This window comes from Bufo bufo, chromosome 7 (genome assembly GCF_905171765.1).
Source record: "Bufo bufo chromosome 7, aBufBuf1.1, whole genome shotgun sequence".
NCBI lineage: Eukaryota > Metazoa > Chordata > Amphibia > Anura > Bufonidae > Bufo > Bufo bufo.
In genome coordinates this window covers 96776669-96794513 of record NC_053395.1, presented here as the reverse complement: position 1 = coordinate 96794513, position 17845 = coordinate 96776669, and the positions used below count along the sequence as shown (strand labels likewise).

At 44.2% G+C, this 17845-nt stretch overlaps 1 protein-coding gene across 3 annotated transcripts in view; it reads right to left on the bottom strand.

The window, feature by feature from the left end:
• The window catches only part of VPS16 (VPS16 core subunit of CORVET and HOPS complexes), a 558269-nt gene that overhangs the window by 116749 nt on the left and 423675 nt on the right, over positions 1 to 17845 (bottom strand). For 2 of the 3 annotated variants that reach the window (XM_040439647.1, XM_040439649.1), the window contains exons 18-20: positions 5867 to 5964; positions 3004 to 3111; positions 2306 to 2383 (exon numbers count right to left, since the gene is read on the bottom strand). In XM_040439647.1, the coding sequence (XP_040295581.1) occupies positions 2306 to 2383; positions 3004 to 3111; positions 5867 to 5964 (284 nt within the window). The remainder of the gene's footprint in view (positions 1 to 2305; positions 2384 to 3003; positions 3112 to 5866; positions 5965 to 17845) is intronic. The other variant, XM_040439648.1, reaches the window with a different exon arrangement.

The following is a 17845-nucleotide window of genomic DNA, read 5'->3' as shown; positions in this document are numbered from 1 at the left end:
AAACATTGATATTTTACAGTGCAAGCCTTCTACAAGATCATAAAGGCTCCATTCAGACGTCCGTTCATTTTCAATGCGGCCGGAAAAGATGCGGAAAGCACACAGTGTGCTGTCCGCATCCGCACTTCCGGTCTGCGGCTCTGCAGAAAAATAGAACATGCCATTTTCTATTATAGTGCCGGCTATGTGCACATGGCCGGTGTCAGTGTTTTGCGGATCCACAAAACACTTACGGGTGTGTGAATAGACCCTAATAAATATATTGAATAGAATAGGGCCGAATACGGACCCCTGTGGAACCGCATTAGTGATGGTAACCCAATCTAAGTGTGTACCGTTAATGACCACCCTCTGATAGAGATGAGCAAAAAATCAGCTATTTCCCGGCCTGCAGGGAGAGGGTATCTCAGTGTACATCACTGTGCGGCGCAGAAACATACATAGCCAGTCCATTGTGGTAGTGAAAGTGTTTGTCTGTGTGTCGGTGACAGGCGTCACTCTTAGGCCCCTTTCATACGGGCGAGTTTTCCGCGCGGGTGCAATGCGTGACGTGCACACATTGCACCCACACTGAATCCTGACCCATTCATTTCAATGGGGCTGTGTACATGAGCAATGTTTTTCACACATCACTTGTGCGTTGCTTGAAAATCGCAGCATGTTCTATATTCTGCGTTTTTCAAGCAACGCAGGCCCCATAGAAATGAATAGGGCTGCATGAAAATCGCATTGCATAAGCAAGCAAGTATGGATGCAATGAGATTTTCACGGATGGTTGCTAAGGAGATGATGTGAATAAATAGGGATGAGCCCCGGGACCCCATTAAAGTCCATTTACGTTATTATTTTCCATTATAACATGGTTATAATGGAAAATAATAGCATTCTTTAATACAGAATGCTAAGTAAAATATCCATTAAGGGTTAAAAAATAATAAACAATTACTTACCTCATCCACTTGATCACGCAGCCGTTATAGTCTTCTTTCTTCTTCTTGCCAAACCTGCAAAAGGACCTGCGCTGACGTCATCGCGCTCACCACCATGCTCTGCATAGATAGTATGCTTGAGGACCACTCTGAACTGTGCCTGGAATTGCTTATCTATGAAATCAGGTGCACACCACATAACCGGTTATATGACATTGTTTATTCACCCCAATATAAGAATCAAGGCCTAATGGAATTGCTTATCTATTAAACAAGGTGGGCACCGAAATAATGGTCAGATTAGTCAGCTCATCCACCCCAATTTGAGAATAAAGGCGTAATAGAATTGCTTATCTATTAAACAAGGTGGGCACCCAAATAACGGTTAGATTACACAGTTTATTCATCCCAATTTGAGAATAAAAGTGTAACAGAATTAATTATCCATTAAACAAGGTGAGCACCCAAATGACAGTTAGGATTACACAGCTTGGGCTACTTTCACACTTGTGTTGTTCTCCAGTATTGATATCCGGCAGAGGATCTCAATACCGGGAAAAAACATTTCCGTTTAGTCCCCAGGCATTCTGAATGGAAAGAGATCCATTCAGGATGCGTCAGGATGTCTTCCGTTCCATCAGCATTTTGTTTTATAGCGAAGAAGGACCTTGATGATATGAAGAGACGTTTATTCAAGGCATAATAGCATCATCAGTGACTAGTTTAGGCTCAAGCCTGAGCTTTTTGCAAACTGCATGCTTTTCCCTGTACTCTATCTCTGGAACTCCAATAGAAATGAATAGAGTCTCCATGCACATGTGCGACTGGCCGCTCTGGTCATTTCAGTGGAGCTGCAGCACGGTGACTCAGTGGTGCCTTGCGGCATTGGGGTCCTAGGTTCAAATCTGACCAAAGACAACATCTGCATGGAGCTTGTATGTTATCCGCATGTTTGCATGGGTTTCCTCCCACGCTCCAAAAACATACTGATAGGGAAATTAAATTGTGAGCCCTATTAGGGAAAGCTTGCTGCTAATGTCTGTAAAGTGCTGCAGAATATAGCAGCGCTATATAAGTGCATGAAATAAATAATAAATAGCTGCAGGGGAAAAGGGATCCCCGTTATTGTGATCATTTGGGGTCCCAGTGATCGTAAGGTTATAACCTATCCTGTCGATAGGGGATAACTTGTACCAAGAGGAATACCCTTTTAACTTTATGTAAGAAAAAGCCTATTTAAATACCATGTAATTTAATATTACAAAACAAAATGTCAGAAAGTCAAAAATGAGTACATTTTGTAACTCATAGGTACTGTAGATCATAAATAAATAAAAATACTCAAAATTGAAAATACATTTTTAATATTCTCTCACCTTAGTAGCCAAGTCATTTTTTGCTTTATTGTACTCATCTACTGCATTCTGCAGCTCTGCAACACGGCCTTCAACACTCTATGTAAATGGGTGAATATATAGTTTAAAGAAGGAAAACATACAAACATTATTATGTCAAATGCAGCACACATAAAGGGGTTTAGTCTACGAACAACATTTATCACCTATCCACAGGATAGTTGAAAAGTGTATGATAGCTGGAGGTCCTACAGCTTGGACAAACCAATCATTAGAATGGACAGCCCTCAGTCCCCTTTGGAGTGGCTGTGTATATATATGTATGATCACTGCTCCATTCGCTTAAGTGCTTGGCTATCTCCATCAGTTCCATAGAAGGTGGGTGTCAGTTGAAATATACAACTGACACTCTGTTGAAACAGCCAGGATCAGAGAGAATTTCAATCCTGATCTTCTAACCACTTAGGTGCTGTGGTTAGTAGCTTACACAGGACCTGGTCCTATGGTGCCCCACCTTGCGATTGTGCACCCAGGCAGCCGGGCAAAGGCCTCTAGACTTGCCATGTATGTAATCTTAAGAAGGGCTGGCTACTGGTATAACACTCATAATTATATATTACAGTGTCTAAGGACTGCAAGTTCAAGTCCCCAAACCCCCACATGCTCAATTTCATCCTTCAACTGACTCATGAGCTGTGATAGGGAGAGCATGCACATACCTTTTCTGTGTAATAGCTTGAACGAACATGAACGTTTCCAAGTTCTAGGTGATTGTCATCTTGATTGTATAGGTCTTTTAGAGTCTCAGGCTCCTGATGCTTGCAGAACTGTTAATAATTTTTTGAAGAATAATAGTTACCAGCATAATAAAGAGAACCTCTAAAGGGGCTATTAAGTTTTGGCCTATCCTTTGGGGTTGTCCTCACGATAGGTTATTAATATGAGATTGGCAGGGGTCTGACACTCTGCACCCCTTCCGATCAGCTGTCCCCCAGTAGCTCTGGTACCAAAATTACACAACTCTGTCCATTGTATAGTGGATACAGATGGTAAATAACTTGGAAAAGATTGGTCTTGGATTCAAATAGAGATCCTCTTTAAAAACTTCTTCTTTATTGGAACATGCAGGTTACAGCAGACATCACCACAAGGTACACGGAACAGTTGTTGACGCGTTTCGGGTATAGGACCCTTAGTCGTAACATTGTCACACAGTGAGACACTACAATTTAAATGAAACCAGTGCCCGTCCCTCCAGGTTGAAGGGGGAAGGGCAAAGTCCCCATTGGTTGTCTCACTATGTGTCACACCCATCTTCTGGATTTCTAATTACCAGGTAAATAGGCTTCACACTATGCTGGAACTCTCATTCAGATTAACCCTTTTGGGCACTATGGTCTCCTCATATAGGTTGGAGGAGATGAAAAAGAGAGAGAAACCGCACAGTGTGAATACCACACTTGCATATAAAAACATTTAGTTTAGTCTAGTATGATAATAAATGTTTTTATATGCAAGTGTCGTATTCACACTGTGCGGTTTCTCTCTCTTTTTCATCTCCTCCAACCTATATGAGGAGACCATAGTGCCCAAAAGGGTTAATCTGAATGAGAGTGAGACAACCAATGGGGACTTTGCCCTTCCCCCTTCAACCTGGAGGGACGGGCACTGGTTTCATTTAAATTGTAGTGTCTCACTGTGTGACAATGTTACGACTAAGGGTCCTATAACCGAAACGCGTCAACAACTGTTCCGTGTACCTTGTGGTGATGTCTGCTGTAACCTGCATGTTCCAATAAAGAAGTAGTTTTTAAAAAGGATCTCTATTTGAATCCAAGACCAATCTTTTCCAAGTTATTTGCAGTCTGCAACGGGGACACTCCCCCCAAGGTCTGGAGTCGGGAGTATATATCAACCAGGAAGGTGAGCTGGAATAAGAGTGTTTTGCTAACTGGATACAGATGGTCACTGCAGTGCTGATAACATCCACTACAAGAGGAGCAGGACTGTAGTAACCATATCAATCTTCTACACAATGGATAGAGCTGTGTAGTTCAGGCAACAGAGCTAATCGGGAACAGCTGCTCAGCAAAGGTGTGGGAAGCTGAACCCCTGCCCTTCTGATATTAATGGCCTAGACGTAGAATAGACCATCGATACACAAATACAGGAAAATCCCTTTAAGACAGCAAAAAAGTATATGTTATGAAGTGTACAGACTCCACTATAGATAGAAAAACATTTCTCAGTAACACTATTGACATCTATAGCAGGGCTGAACAAACATAGATTTTCCATTTGTTTTGGTGCCCACAAAGGAGAAGGGTACATTTTTCAGATTTCACAAACTTTTAGCTTTGCACATAAATTAATCACACATTTCTGCAAAGTGTGATTTAGGGGTTGCCTATAGTTTTCCCGTCATACTCCTGGTCAGCGAGTGGTTAAACTGTTAATAGTTAAACGGTTAAGAGCCATCTCTAGGATTCTAATGAAATGAATTGGTTCATTTTAAAGGGCTTCTGTCACCCCACTAAAGTGATATTTTTTTTTTGGGCTAGTTAAATTAGTTATATTGCGATATATGAAAATATAATGGTGTTACTTACTTTGATCCAGCAGTTTCTTCCAAAAACAAAGTTTTATAATATGTAAATTAGGTCTCTACCAGCAAGTAGGGCGGCTACTTGCTGGTAGCTGCTGCAGAAAACTGCCCCCTCGTCGTGTTGATTGACAGGGCCAGCCGGGATCTCCTCCTCCTTTTTGAAATGCCGACAGGGCCAGCCGGAGGAGGAGATCCCGGCTGGCCCTGTCAATCAACACGACGAGGGGGCAGTTTTCTGCAGCAGCTACCAGCAAGTAGCCGCCCTACTTGCTGGTAGAGACCTAATTTACATATTATAAAACTTTGTTTTTGGAAGAAACTGCTGGATCAAAGTAAGTAACACCATTATATTTTCATATATCGCAATATAACTAATTTAACTAGCCCAAAAAAAAAAAAATCACTTTAGTGGGGTGACAGAAGCCCTTTAATATGCATAACACATGAAAACCCTGACCCCACTGACTTAAATGGGGTCCTGCAGATATATGGCTGGAATTCGGTTGGACGAAAACCACTGTGTGCATAAGATCCAGCAATGCCGGATCCAGAGAGCTCCAGTAGGCGGTTCCCTGCCAGAACTAATAATGTAAGTGTAAAGCTAACATAACGCTGCTCATTTGTTTATATCAGTATGTAGTCTAAGCTATGGACATATATCCCTTATAATTTTCATCTTTAATTATTGTTTTCCACTATATCCTTAACAAAATGGTGGTTGACCATGATTTTAGTAAATTGTCCAGTAAAAGGAAAAAAACTGGATGGGAAGGCTGTAGCATAAATAATTTTAGTATTATATAGGTGTACCAGAAAATAAGGAAAAAAAATGGTGGATAACAAGGGGAAGAAACAAAGGAAAGAAAAAATAAAATAAAATAATGGGGGGGAATGCAAACATAAAACAAAAATATTCTGCAGTGCTGTACTTTATTGTGTACTACATAATATAACAAAGTACAAGTTTATAGCATTACCTGTCTATATAAACTGAGCGCAATTGGGTGGTTCTGTAAGGTCATGAAGAAATCTCCACGATTGAACTCGTGTTTCATATATGACACAACTGTGTAAACTAAAACAAATAAAATTGTCATGTTTTGTGCTCTTTAAAACATTGTAAAATTGGCATATGTGACAAAAGTATTTAGCATTCAGTTTTCTCTGTCAAAGAATCAAGACTTCAAGATAAGGGTGAATGAATTTCAACAAAAGCTAGATTATCTTGAATCACTAGGTACACTCAGTTTTTTTCTAAATTAAATTGTAAGGATTTCTAAATTTGTCACCTAGATAATCAATATTAAACCAAAAGTATGTCCTTACAGCACTTCATGCCTTCTTTCCGTATATTTTTCTTTTTCCTTGGAGCTCGCTTTATATCTTAGGCTACTTTCACACTGGCGTTTCTGGGTCCGCTTATGAGATCCGTTTCAAAATGCATCAGTTTGGCTCCGTTGCGCCTCCATTCCGCTCTGGAGGCGGACACCAAAACGCTGCAAGCGTCCTGACTTACAATGGATCAGTTTTCACTGACACAATATGGTGCAATTGAAAACGGATCGGTCCCCCATTGATCCGTTTTGACTTAGACTTTTTTTTAAAAGAATAATGCAAACGGATCCGTTCTGAACGGATACAAGCGTTTGCATTATCGGAACCGCACCGAACGCAGGTGTGAAAGTAGCCTTAATAAAATCCATATCCATATGCTAATGAGGCATTGAGGTGCCGAGTGCCACAGGATGGCATAAACACCGGAGAGAAGCTTTTTTTTTAATACTAACTCTGGCTGTAGCTCCTTTATACAGTAGTAAAGGAGTGAAGAGTGAGAACACCCCCATTTCGTTAGTCTGGAGATCAAGAAATATGCTTCTGATATTATGGGGTGTTGTTCTTCCGGGCATAAAACCTGCCTGATCGTCGTTTACCCACTTCTGAATTATACGTCTTAATCTGGTTGCCAATATCCCAGACAAGATTTATAATCCATGGTCAGAAGAGATATTGAACAGTACAAGACTACCTCCAATTTCTCTTTACCTTCTTTTAGAATTAAAATAATAAGGGCCTTAGTCATTGAATTAGGAAGTGTATCTGAGCACCAGGCATAATGAAATACTTTAGTTAATGTCTGGACTAATAGAGAACTAAATTTCTTATAAACTCCACCAAGAATACTGCTTTCTCTCTTTGCAAGGCTTCAATTGCTCCAATCACTTCACTTTCATGTATCTTACCACCTAACATCTCTCTATCGGATTCTAAAGCTGTGGGTAGTTTTATTTTATTTAAAAAATTTGACATCTTGGACATTTACTGTTCTTATATAATGCTTGATAAAATGCCACAAACTCCTCTTGGATCATACAAGGATCTGTTATAATCAGGGATGAGCGAATCGACTTTGGATGAAACATCCGAAGTCGATTCGCATAAAAATTCGGTCCAATACTGTATGGAGCGAGTGCTCCATACAGTAGTAGAATGTATTGGCTCAGATGAGCCGAAGTTATTACTTTGCGAAGTCTTGTGTGACTTCGCATAATAACTTCATAGATTAATTTTCCGAACTCTGGTTCGTTTCCAAGTGGTACCTTGTGGTACATTGTGGAGAGCTTTGTGGGTGAAAATGAGCAGTTTAAATTGAATACTGTACTGTATGTGCAACCAGTACACTGACTGACACAGGCTGCAGGCATCGGTGTAGCAGTTTGACAGATAGGATAGACTGGAGAGGTGAAGGTTTGGTGAGGGGCAGGCCAATTAATATGGCAAGCTACAAAGACGTTATTGTAGTGCCACACACTGAGATGGAGATATCAGGTTTAAGTACATTAGTAGATGGAGAAGACACAAGTGGGCCAGTTTTTAAAATATTCAGTTTCAGACAGAGAGAGGAAATAATGTTAAAGACAGCGAACAGGCAGTCACTGGTGAGGTCACAAGTTGAAGTGTATAGCTGGGTGTCATCAGCATAGAGATGGTACTGGAAACCAAATCTGCTGATAGTCTGTCCAATCATTGCATTAATCAATAGTACACTGTGTGTATATAACATGCATCTAGCATTTTTAGCAGTTTTCTTATCTAATTCAAAGAGCTTTAGTTTGAAGTTATCTTGTGGGTGGAGATTAACTCTTATCCATTGCACATAGTAAATAAGGGGGAACTTGCTTCCTAACTTTCTCTTACTCACTCAGAAGCAGCCCTAGGATGATGGAGTAAATTACTGAGAGGTATTGACCTGTACTGATGTAAAAAAAGCACTTAGACTGAGACAGAAACTGTGTGCAGTCTCTTTGTTTAAGGCTCTGAGTTCCTGTTCAATCCTACCTCTTCCCCTCTCCAAAGACTTATATTTACATGTGTAATCTGCTCTGTCCTGGACCTTTTCAGGAGACAATTCAAGGAGAAATACATTTAGAAAGTGTAGGGGAGGGGAAGAGGTAAACAGCTGATAAAAATAGATATTTCTCTCTGATAAAATATATTACAAACTTTATTATGGTCCCTTGTACTATTGATTTATTTAATGTGTGAAAAGTTAATGAACATTTAAAGCACATGTATTCTGTTAATATAGGAGACAAATAGGGCAGTCATAAGGGTTGTGAATATATTACAACAGCAGCTTTACTTTCCCTATTCACAGGGAAAGTATAGAGTCGATCACCACATGGGGGAGCCAATCCTTACCTGGAAGCATGTGCCTCCAGGTTTTTCGTCATTTAGATGCTGTGGTCGTGCTTGGTTAAATGCCTGCGATCTGCATTATTGCCAGTCTACTGTTTGAAATAGCTGAGAACTGCTGGCTATGGTGCCCGATGCACGCTCGAGACCATGCCATATACGTAAGGAGTTAGGAGCAAAAAAGGTTAAAGCGTCAATCTCATGATGACAACCCCTGCTCATGTGTCCTGTTAGGACATATAGAAATCATAAAGGTGGGTCTCCTGCTCAGGATCACACATTGTGTGTCAGAATGCAGAGACATTCTGAATAAGCGCCTCCTGTTACCAGACTATGGCTGATGAGACCACTTTAAAACCAGATAAATATCAATAAGATTATGTTTAGGGATGAACGAACCTGTGGATGTTTGGGTTTGATTAACTTAACACCAAATCCAATAGAAGTCAATGGGGACCCGAACTTTGGTGCTGTAAAATGGCTGTAAAATAATTGTAGTAAGGGCTAGAGGGCTCAAATGGGGTCAAGAAAGGGACAATTGCATTGCAAACAAATTCGGATAGAGAAATGACTTAAAAAAACATAGAATATAAAAAATAATGATCTTAAACCAGGAGGAGGAGGTCTAAGTGAAGTAAGAGGTTGAGGAGGCGGTAGACGTGGTGGTGTAGGTGGAAGAGGCAGAGGAGGAGCCAACACAGTTTTTTTTTTTGGGAAGGCCCCAAAACATTGGGAAATGGCAAACAGAACGAACAGACTGCACTGGAGTATAACAACGGCTAATCCGGTTCAGCTGGTATACTTCTTTACTCTGCCAATATAACAAATAATAATCTTGTACCAGGAGGTGGAGATCTGAGTGGAGGAGGAGGTGGAAGAGGTAGACAACAATGTTTTTGTGTTTTTTTCCTTACATTTTTTATTTTATTTGAGGGTAATGGCAAACAGAACAAAACAAACTGCCCTGGAATACACCAATGGATGGATGCAGCCGGTATACTTTGTTATACTTTGTTGCCCAAGGTACAGACAAGTCTTGTGGGATCCATGCCTGGTTCATTTTAATGAATGTGAGATTGTCCACGTTGGATGCGCCCGTCCATGATCACACCCCTTGCCGTACTAAACATACGTTTGGACAATACACTTGCGGCAGGGCAGGCCGGCACCTCGAAGACGTAAAGGGCAAGCTCAGGCCATGTGTCTAATTTAGAAACCCAGAAGTTAAATGGGACAGACCCATCAGTAAGTACTGTGATAATGTTTACAGTATAGTGCTGGAAGGGGTGTATATCCCACCCAGATACCTCAGCTGGTTGAGATAACTGAAATCCAGAAAGCTGCAGTGGTTTCAGCAAAGTGTGGTTTGCCGAGAAAGGTTTGTCTAGATTTTGTTCTGGGCTGGATTTTATTTTGACTGCTGGGTGGGTTTGCTAGTGGGACCTACCAGTCCACGCCCTTCAAATACATGTATTTCCTTTAGTTGTGGCTGAGGCCTGGTGAGATAATCACAGAGGGATAAAACAACCCTCTGTGTATGTCTGGGGGAGAGGAAGTGACCCTAGAGAGAGAGGACTTGGAAACAGAAGCCTGCAGAGACTCTGTGTGGTCTCAGCCAGGAGGACTGAGGGGTCACGTGGCTGTGTGAAAGCCTGAGTTTTGGGGGGTCCAGCGAAAGAGGATTGTATGGTCAGAGTCGAGAGGACTTCAGGACCATATCTCCCCAAAGGTACTGGTGTGGTCACAGCCAGGAAGCTGCTGGACCGTATGGCTGAGAAAAGCCGGATCGTACCCTGTGTGTGAACTGCGCTCTATAGGTGAGGTAGAGACGACCTATGTATTAGGTAGTGCCTAGATAGGCAGGTATTTATTTTGTGATGTTTATGTTTGTGCTGGTGCTGAAGTGCCAAAAAAAAGCACAATTTGGACTTGAAATCCGTTGTCTGAGGAGAAATCTGTCATCGCCGCACTGCTTTAGAGAGCGATCCTGTAACGGTCACGTACACACACACACAGGGGGGAGGATAGTGACCACTGCGTTCCACCCTCACCCCTGGCCCTGCCTACTTGCCTCACGAGTCCTGATGACAGGGGACAACTGGGCGGCAGTCCCTAACGTAGGATAGGACAGACAAGACAAATAACGGATAGTGAACGGACTGGGTCAAAACCAAGAGGACAACGCAGTACAGAGGGATAAGCAAAGAAAGGTCAGGAGAAGCCGGGGTCATAAATACCAGGAGAGTCGAGAAGTACCAAAGGAGTCTGCAAAGAATATTCAGGTGGAAGCCGAGGTCAATATACCAAGAAGGATGCGCAGTACAGGAGGAGCAGGCAAAGGATCGTCAGGGAACAGGATCAGGTAAGTACACAGGTATCCAACAACTGCCAGGAACCTAAATTAACAGGCAACCTGTGGCCAGCAGGCTGCCTGTATTTATAGTGTGGAGTGAGGGTCATGTGACGTGGCCAGCGTCACATGACCGACAGACCGACCAGTCAAGCACCGAGTGATCAGCTCGGCGCTCAAGGCAGACCTAGGAGCAGGGAGCCTCTCAGCTAGCAAAGCCGCCCTGGGAACGAGGTCAAACACAGATCCTCGCTCCCGAAGCTAAGCAGCAGGTCTGCGGCTGATGGGAGACAGAGTGCGCCTTCGGCACCCCGTTACAGTACCCCCCCCCTTTTACAAGGGGCCACCAGACCCAAGACTTCAGGCGATGGCCTTTCAGGGTGTTCTAAATGAAATTTTCGAACAAGTCTAGGAGCATGAACCTCCCTGGCAGGTACCCAAGATTTCTCTTCAGGTCCATACCCCTTCCAGTGAATCAGGTACTGCAAGGAATTACGCACCTTCCTGACATCCACTATTTTAGACACCACATACTCAACAGCATCATTAACAAGAACCGGCAGAGGCGAGGCTTTCGATGGTACTACCGGTTCAAAATATTTTTTAAGTAGAGATTTATGGAACACATTATGAATGTGGAATGACTCGGGCAGCTCCAACCTAAATGATACCGGGTTAATCCCCTCCGTGATCTTAGATGGTCCAATAAAACGAGAAGCAAACTTTTTAGAATCTACCTTAAGAGAGAGATTCTTGGAGGGCAACCATACCTTATCCCCAACCTGAAAATTCACCCCCCTTGAACGTCTCCTATCGGCCTTGAGATTCTGAGAACTTTGAGCCTTTTCTAAGTTTGATTGAACCCGGGCCCAAACTGTGCACAGTTCAGAGGAGAGCCTATCCGCCTCAGGGTTAGAGGAGGAGACGGATGACCCAGAATGAAAACTTGGATGGAAACCATGGTTACAAAAAAAAGGTGAAACCCCAGCAGAAGAATTGACACGGTTATTCAAAGCAAATTCAGCCAATGGAAGAAATTTCACCCATAATTGCTGGTCATCAGCAACATACAACCTCAAGATCTGTTCCACAGACTGATTAAGGCGTTCAGTCTGCCCATTACTCTCAGGGTGGTAGGCGGAGGAAAAAGACAATGAAATTTGACATTTTTGACAGAAGGCCCTCCAGAATTTGGACACAAACTGCACACCCCTGTCAGAAACAATATTTTCCGGGATACCATGCAATCAAACAATTTCTTTCACAAAAATAGACGCCAGGGTTTTGGCATTCGGGAGTTTAGACTTGCTAAACCTATCGACCACTACCCAAACTACAGTCTTGCCCTGGGTCTACTGGGAATGGTTAGGGGTTGTAGGTTACCAGCAGGGCAAGTCCTAGGTGTCTTGGACCTGGCAAAAAACCTCACAGGCTGACTTGACATCCCTAGTTAGAGTGGGCCACCAATAAGATCTAGAAACCAGATCCTTAGTGCCCTCAACACCCGGATGTCCACAAAAGGCAGAATTGTGACACTCACCCAACAGCTGGAGACAAAATTGTACGGGAACAAACAACTTATCTGTTGGGGTGGATACCGATGCCAGATGTTGTTCAGACCTAATGCGAGCCGAGATATCCTGCGTTAGAGCTGCTATAAAGATTTTTGCTGGTAGGATGGATTCAGGTGGTACCTCAGTAAGTTGAAAAGCATGGAAGCTCCGAGATAATGCGTCCGCCTTCACAATTTTACTTCCCGGCCTGAACGTAATGGAAAAATCAAAACGAGTAAAAAACAGAGCCCATCTGGCTTGACGGGGATTCAACCTCTTAGCCGACTTGAGAAACATAAGGTTTTTATGGTCAGTGACAACAGTTACACAATGCCTTGCCCCCTCCAGAAAATGCCTCCACTCCTCAAATGCCCATTTAATGGCCAGCAGCTACCTATTCCCTATGTCGTAGTTTCTTTCCGTGGGAGAGAATTTCCTGGAGAAGAAGGAACATGGTCTCAGGTTAGTGAGACTAGCAGCACCTTGTGAAAGGACTGCTTCTGCGCCGTCCTCGGACGCATCCACCTCCACAATAAAAGGTTTCTCCTGATCAGGCTGGATCAGAATGGGAGCGCTACTGAATGCCTTTTTTAATTTTTCAAATGAAGAAATGGCCTCAGTAGACCAATTCTCCAAATCTGCCCCTTTCTTAGTAAGGTCGGTCAACGGTTTAGCAATTACGGAAAAATTCATAATAAATTTACGATAGTAATTGGCAAAACCTAAGAACCGTTGTAAGGCCTTTAAGGATGAAGGTCTTACCCATTCCTTAATTGCTAGTACCTTACCAGGATCCATCTTGAAGGCGTTAGGAGTCAGAACATGCCCTAGAAACAGAATCTCCTGTACACCAAAGACACATTTCTCTTACTTAGCGGATAGCTGATTCTCCCTCAACACCTCTAATACTTGTTTAACATGAGACACATGGGATTCGAAGTCAGGAGAGAATATCAAAATGTCGTCAAGATAGACAATAACAAATTTACCTAAGAACTCCCTAAGAATGTCATTCATAAAGTTTTGGAACACAGCTGGGGCATTGCTGAGTCCAAAAGGCATCACCTGATATTCAAAGTGTCCTGCCGGAGTATTGAACGCCGTCTTCCATTCGTCTCCTTGATTCGGATTAGATTGTATGCCCCTTTCAGGTCAATCTTGGAAAACCAGGTTGCCCCCAGAACCTGGTTAAATAAATCCGGAATCAATGGGAGGGAGTATCTATTCTGGACAGTGATTTTAATTAATCTCCGGTAATCGATACATGGCTTAAGACCACCATCTTTTTTCTTAACGAAGAAAAACCCCGCCCCCATAGGAGAGACAGAAGGTCTAATATGCCCTTTACCAAGGCTCTCCTTAATATAATCTTCCATGGCCTTGCAATCGGGCTTAGAAAGATTATAAATTCGCCCCTTAGGAAACTTGGCCCCCTCTACTTGCTCTATAGTACAATCATAAGGTCTATGGGGGGGGGTAGAACCTCTGGGGTTGGTGATTAGAATACATCAGAATATTCCCTAACAACAGTGGGTAAAGTATCAGACTTTACCGAGACCCCAGCCTGTACCACGGACAAGCACAAGTCACACTTAGGCCCCCATCTCACCAACTCCCCCTTGGACCAATCTATAGTGGGGTTATGTAGTCGGAGCCAAGGCAACCCTAGTACCACCTCAGCCGGTAGGTTCTCCAGGACTAAAAGGGAACATCTCTCTGAGTGGCACACACCCACGGTTAGAGAAATCTCTGAGGTACATGAGCTCACCGTACCACCAATAAGAGGAGTAGCATCAATAGCCATGACATGGATAGGAGTTGGTAAAGCAAACATTGGAATACCCAATCTTACAGCGTACTCAGAGTCAATAAAGCTGGCCGCTGAGCCAGAATCAATAAAGGCCTTAGCCGGCGATTTATCTACCCCCAGAGAAATCGTAATGGGTACCAAAAGCTTACATTTAAAAAAATCTGGGTGTACCTGGTCTTTAGGTTGCCTTGCCTTAGGAGACTTGACAGAGAGGACCTTCTTAGGACACTGGTTGATCCAATGGTCAGGATCTCCACAGTAAAAGCATTCTCCACGTCTGCGGCGAAGATTCCCTCGGGTCATGCCAACCTGCATGGGTTCCTCGGTGGAGACCTCAGCATTGTCTCTGGGATAGGCCTCTGGCTGGGCCACCATCTGGGAAGAGAACTGTTGTTCCTGTCGTCTCTCTCTAACCCGTCGGTCAAGTCGGACAACAAGGGTCATCATCTCCTCTAAGGTCTCTGGAAGTTGATAATTTAAAGGATCTTCTGGTCAGTTATCAGACAGACCTGACCTGAACTGACTCTTCAGGGCTGGTTCATTCCATCCTGAGGGGACACACCACCTTCTGAATTGGGTGCAATAATCCTCCGCAGGTAGATTGCCCTGAACCAGTGCCTTTAGAGCCATCTCGGCGCCAGCAGGTAAAGGGAACGCCCAGTCCTGGGGATCACCCTGTAGTCGGGAAATGATAATGCCCAGGCGTTGACTCTCAGGGCCAGAGGACACGGGGCGCAAACGGAAGTAAAGTCTGCAACTCTCCTTAAAAGAGAGAAACTTCTTCCGGTCTCCAGAAAAGGGTTCTGGGAGCTTAATCTGGGGCTCAAAATGCAAACTGGAGGCCTGAGGAGTGGAAGAACCTTGCCCTAACTCAAAAGAACAGAGTTTTTCTCCTAGCTCCTGCACCATCTGCGTCAGATTAGAGACATGGTCAGTCAGGGTCACCAGAGGATTCATTATACAGTGGTTATTGGGCCTGTTAATCTGTAACGGTCACTTACACACACACACAGGGGGGAGGATAGTGACCACTGCGCTCCACCCTCACCCCTGGCCCTGCCTACTTGCCTCGCGAGTCCTGATGACAGGAAACAACTGGACGGCAGTCCCTAACTTAGGATACGCGCGGGAAGGACAGACAAGACAAATAACGGATAGTGAACGGACTGGGTCAAAACCAAGAGGACAACGCAGTACAGAGGGATAAGCAAAGAAAGATCAGGAGAAGCCGGGGTCATAAATACCAGGAGAGTCGAGAAGTACCAAAGGAGTCTGCGAAGAATAGTCAGGTGGAAGCCGAGGTCAATATACCAGGAAGGATGCGCAGTACAGGAGGAGCAGGCAAAGGATCGTCAGGGAACAGGATCAGGTAAGTACACAGGTATCCAACAACTGCCAGGAACCTAAATTAACAGGCAACCTGTGGCCAGCAGGCTGCCTGTATTTATAGTGGGGAGTGAGGGTCATGTGACGTGGCCAGCGTCACATGACCGACAGACCGACCAGTTGAGCACCGAGTGATCAGCTCGGCGCTCAAGGCAGACCTAGAAGCAGGGAGCCTCTCAGCTAGCAAAGCCGCCCTGGGAACGAGGTCAAACACAGATCCTCGCTCCCGAAGCTAAGCAGCAGGTATGCGGCTGATGGGAGACCGAGTGCGCCTTCGGCGCCCCGTTACAAATCCCTTACAGTACGTGCAGATGTGTGGACATGTACTCTTCCACCGTGTTGCTAAAATGCTGCCTCCTGCTAAGACGGTCCTTATCAGATGGTGGTGCTGGATGTTGTGGCGTGCTGACGAAGGTTTTGCACTTTTCGGCCATGTTAACCCGCAGGTTTTGCCGGTGCACCAGCTGTGATGGCGACTTCCTCCTCCTTGTGGTTCCACTGAGCCCCCGCTGTCAGATGGGAACGCCGTCAGCAGTGCGTCTAACAGCGCGTGCTTGTATTCTGATCACGCTCCAGTGATGTTAGCAAGGACGACACGTTGTCCTTGTGGCCGTGATCCAGCAGGTTGGCCACCTAGTTAATCAGCACTGGTAACAATCAGGGTAACTCGGCTTTCGTTGTGCAGGCACTGCAGCATGTACTCGCTCATGTGTGCCAGGCTGCCCAGAGGCAACGACAAGCTATCCTCAGTGGGAGGTGTATTGTCTGTGTCCTCTGTATCCCTCCAGCCATGCCTCATTAATTCCTGTGAGTTGCTTTGGGTGCCACCCTGCTGTGAACACGGTTCCTCCTCCTCATCATCATCCTCCAAAACTGTTCCCTGGCTGGACAATTGAGTACCTGGCCACTGTTGGTGCAGGAACCCACCCTCTGAGCCACCTGTGGACGACTGGCCTGATAACCGTGTGACTGATCCCTGTTGCTCCTCCTCTTCCTTCTGTGCCACCACCTTATTCCTCATCGCCTGAAGCGTTTTTTCAAGGAGGCACAGAAGTGGGATAGTAACACTGATGACAGCATCATCAGCCCTGGCCATCTTGGTGGAGTACTAGAAACAGCGCAACACGCCACACAGGTCCCACATACAGGCCCACTCGGTGGTGAAGTGGTGCTGTTCTGCAGAACAACTAACCCGTGTGTGCTGCAGCTGGAACTCCACTATCGCTTGCTGCTGCTCGCACGTCTTTCCAGCATGTGCAAGGTGGAATGCAGAACATTCTATCAAATATATATAAAATCAGTTCTCCATAACATTGCTTGTATGTAGCGCTGCAGGTCTCCAGGTGAAGTGGGTACGTTTCACGCATTAAGGCTCCATTCACACGTCCATAATAATGGGTCCGCATCTGTTCCGCAAATTGCGGAATGGGTGAGGGCCCATTCATTCTCTATGGGGATGGAATGAATGCGGACCGGAGCGCGCCGCCGATCTTCTGGTCCGCGGCTCCGGAAAAAAATCAAACATATCCTATTCTTGTCCGCAATTGCGGACAAGAATAGGCATTTCTATGGGGGTGCCGGCCGGGTGTATTGCGGATCCGCAATGCACTACGGACATGTAAATGGACCCTTAGTCAGCAAATTCAAAGAGGAAAGACCGCGCTGCTCAGGAAATCCACACGGTATCCAAATTATAATGGAGTCATGCACAGCGTTCAGATATAGACGAACATTGAAACGCCCAACAGAGATCCCTTTTGCTTCCAATTCGATCCTTCTATAGGAACCAATACATTGTGAAAATAGTGAAGAACCACCAACAAGGGTAAATTAGACTTTTTTTTTTTATTATATTCATAAATGTGATAAGATAAAAGGCATATCATAAAGCTGCATCAGCCCTCCTGTCTTAGCCCGAACGAGGTTTTGCTTTCACTTCGTCAGGGGCACATACTCCACCCTCATCTGGGCATCTAATTTATACAGATCCAGGGTGGAGGAATCTCCTCCCGATTGTATTCAATCATAGACAACAAAAAATCATTTTTTTCTCAAAATCAAATACTAAAATACTTATTTAAAACAAACATATTATTTCCTCATCACTTTAAACATTCTGCCCATATCATTATTATTCCACATTTTGCGCACCAAATCATTATTT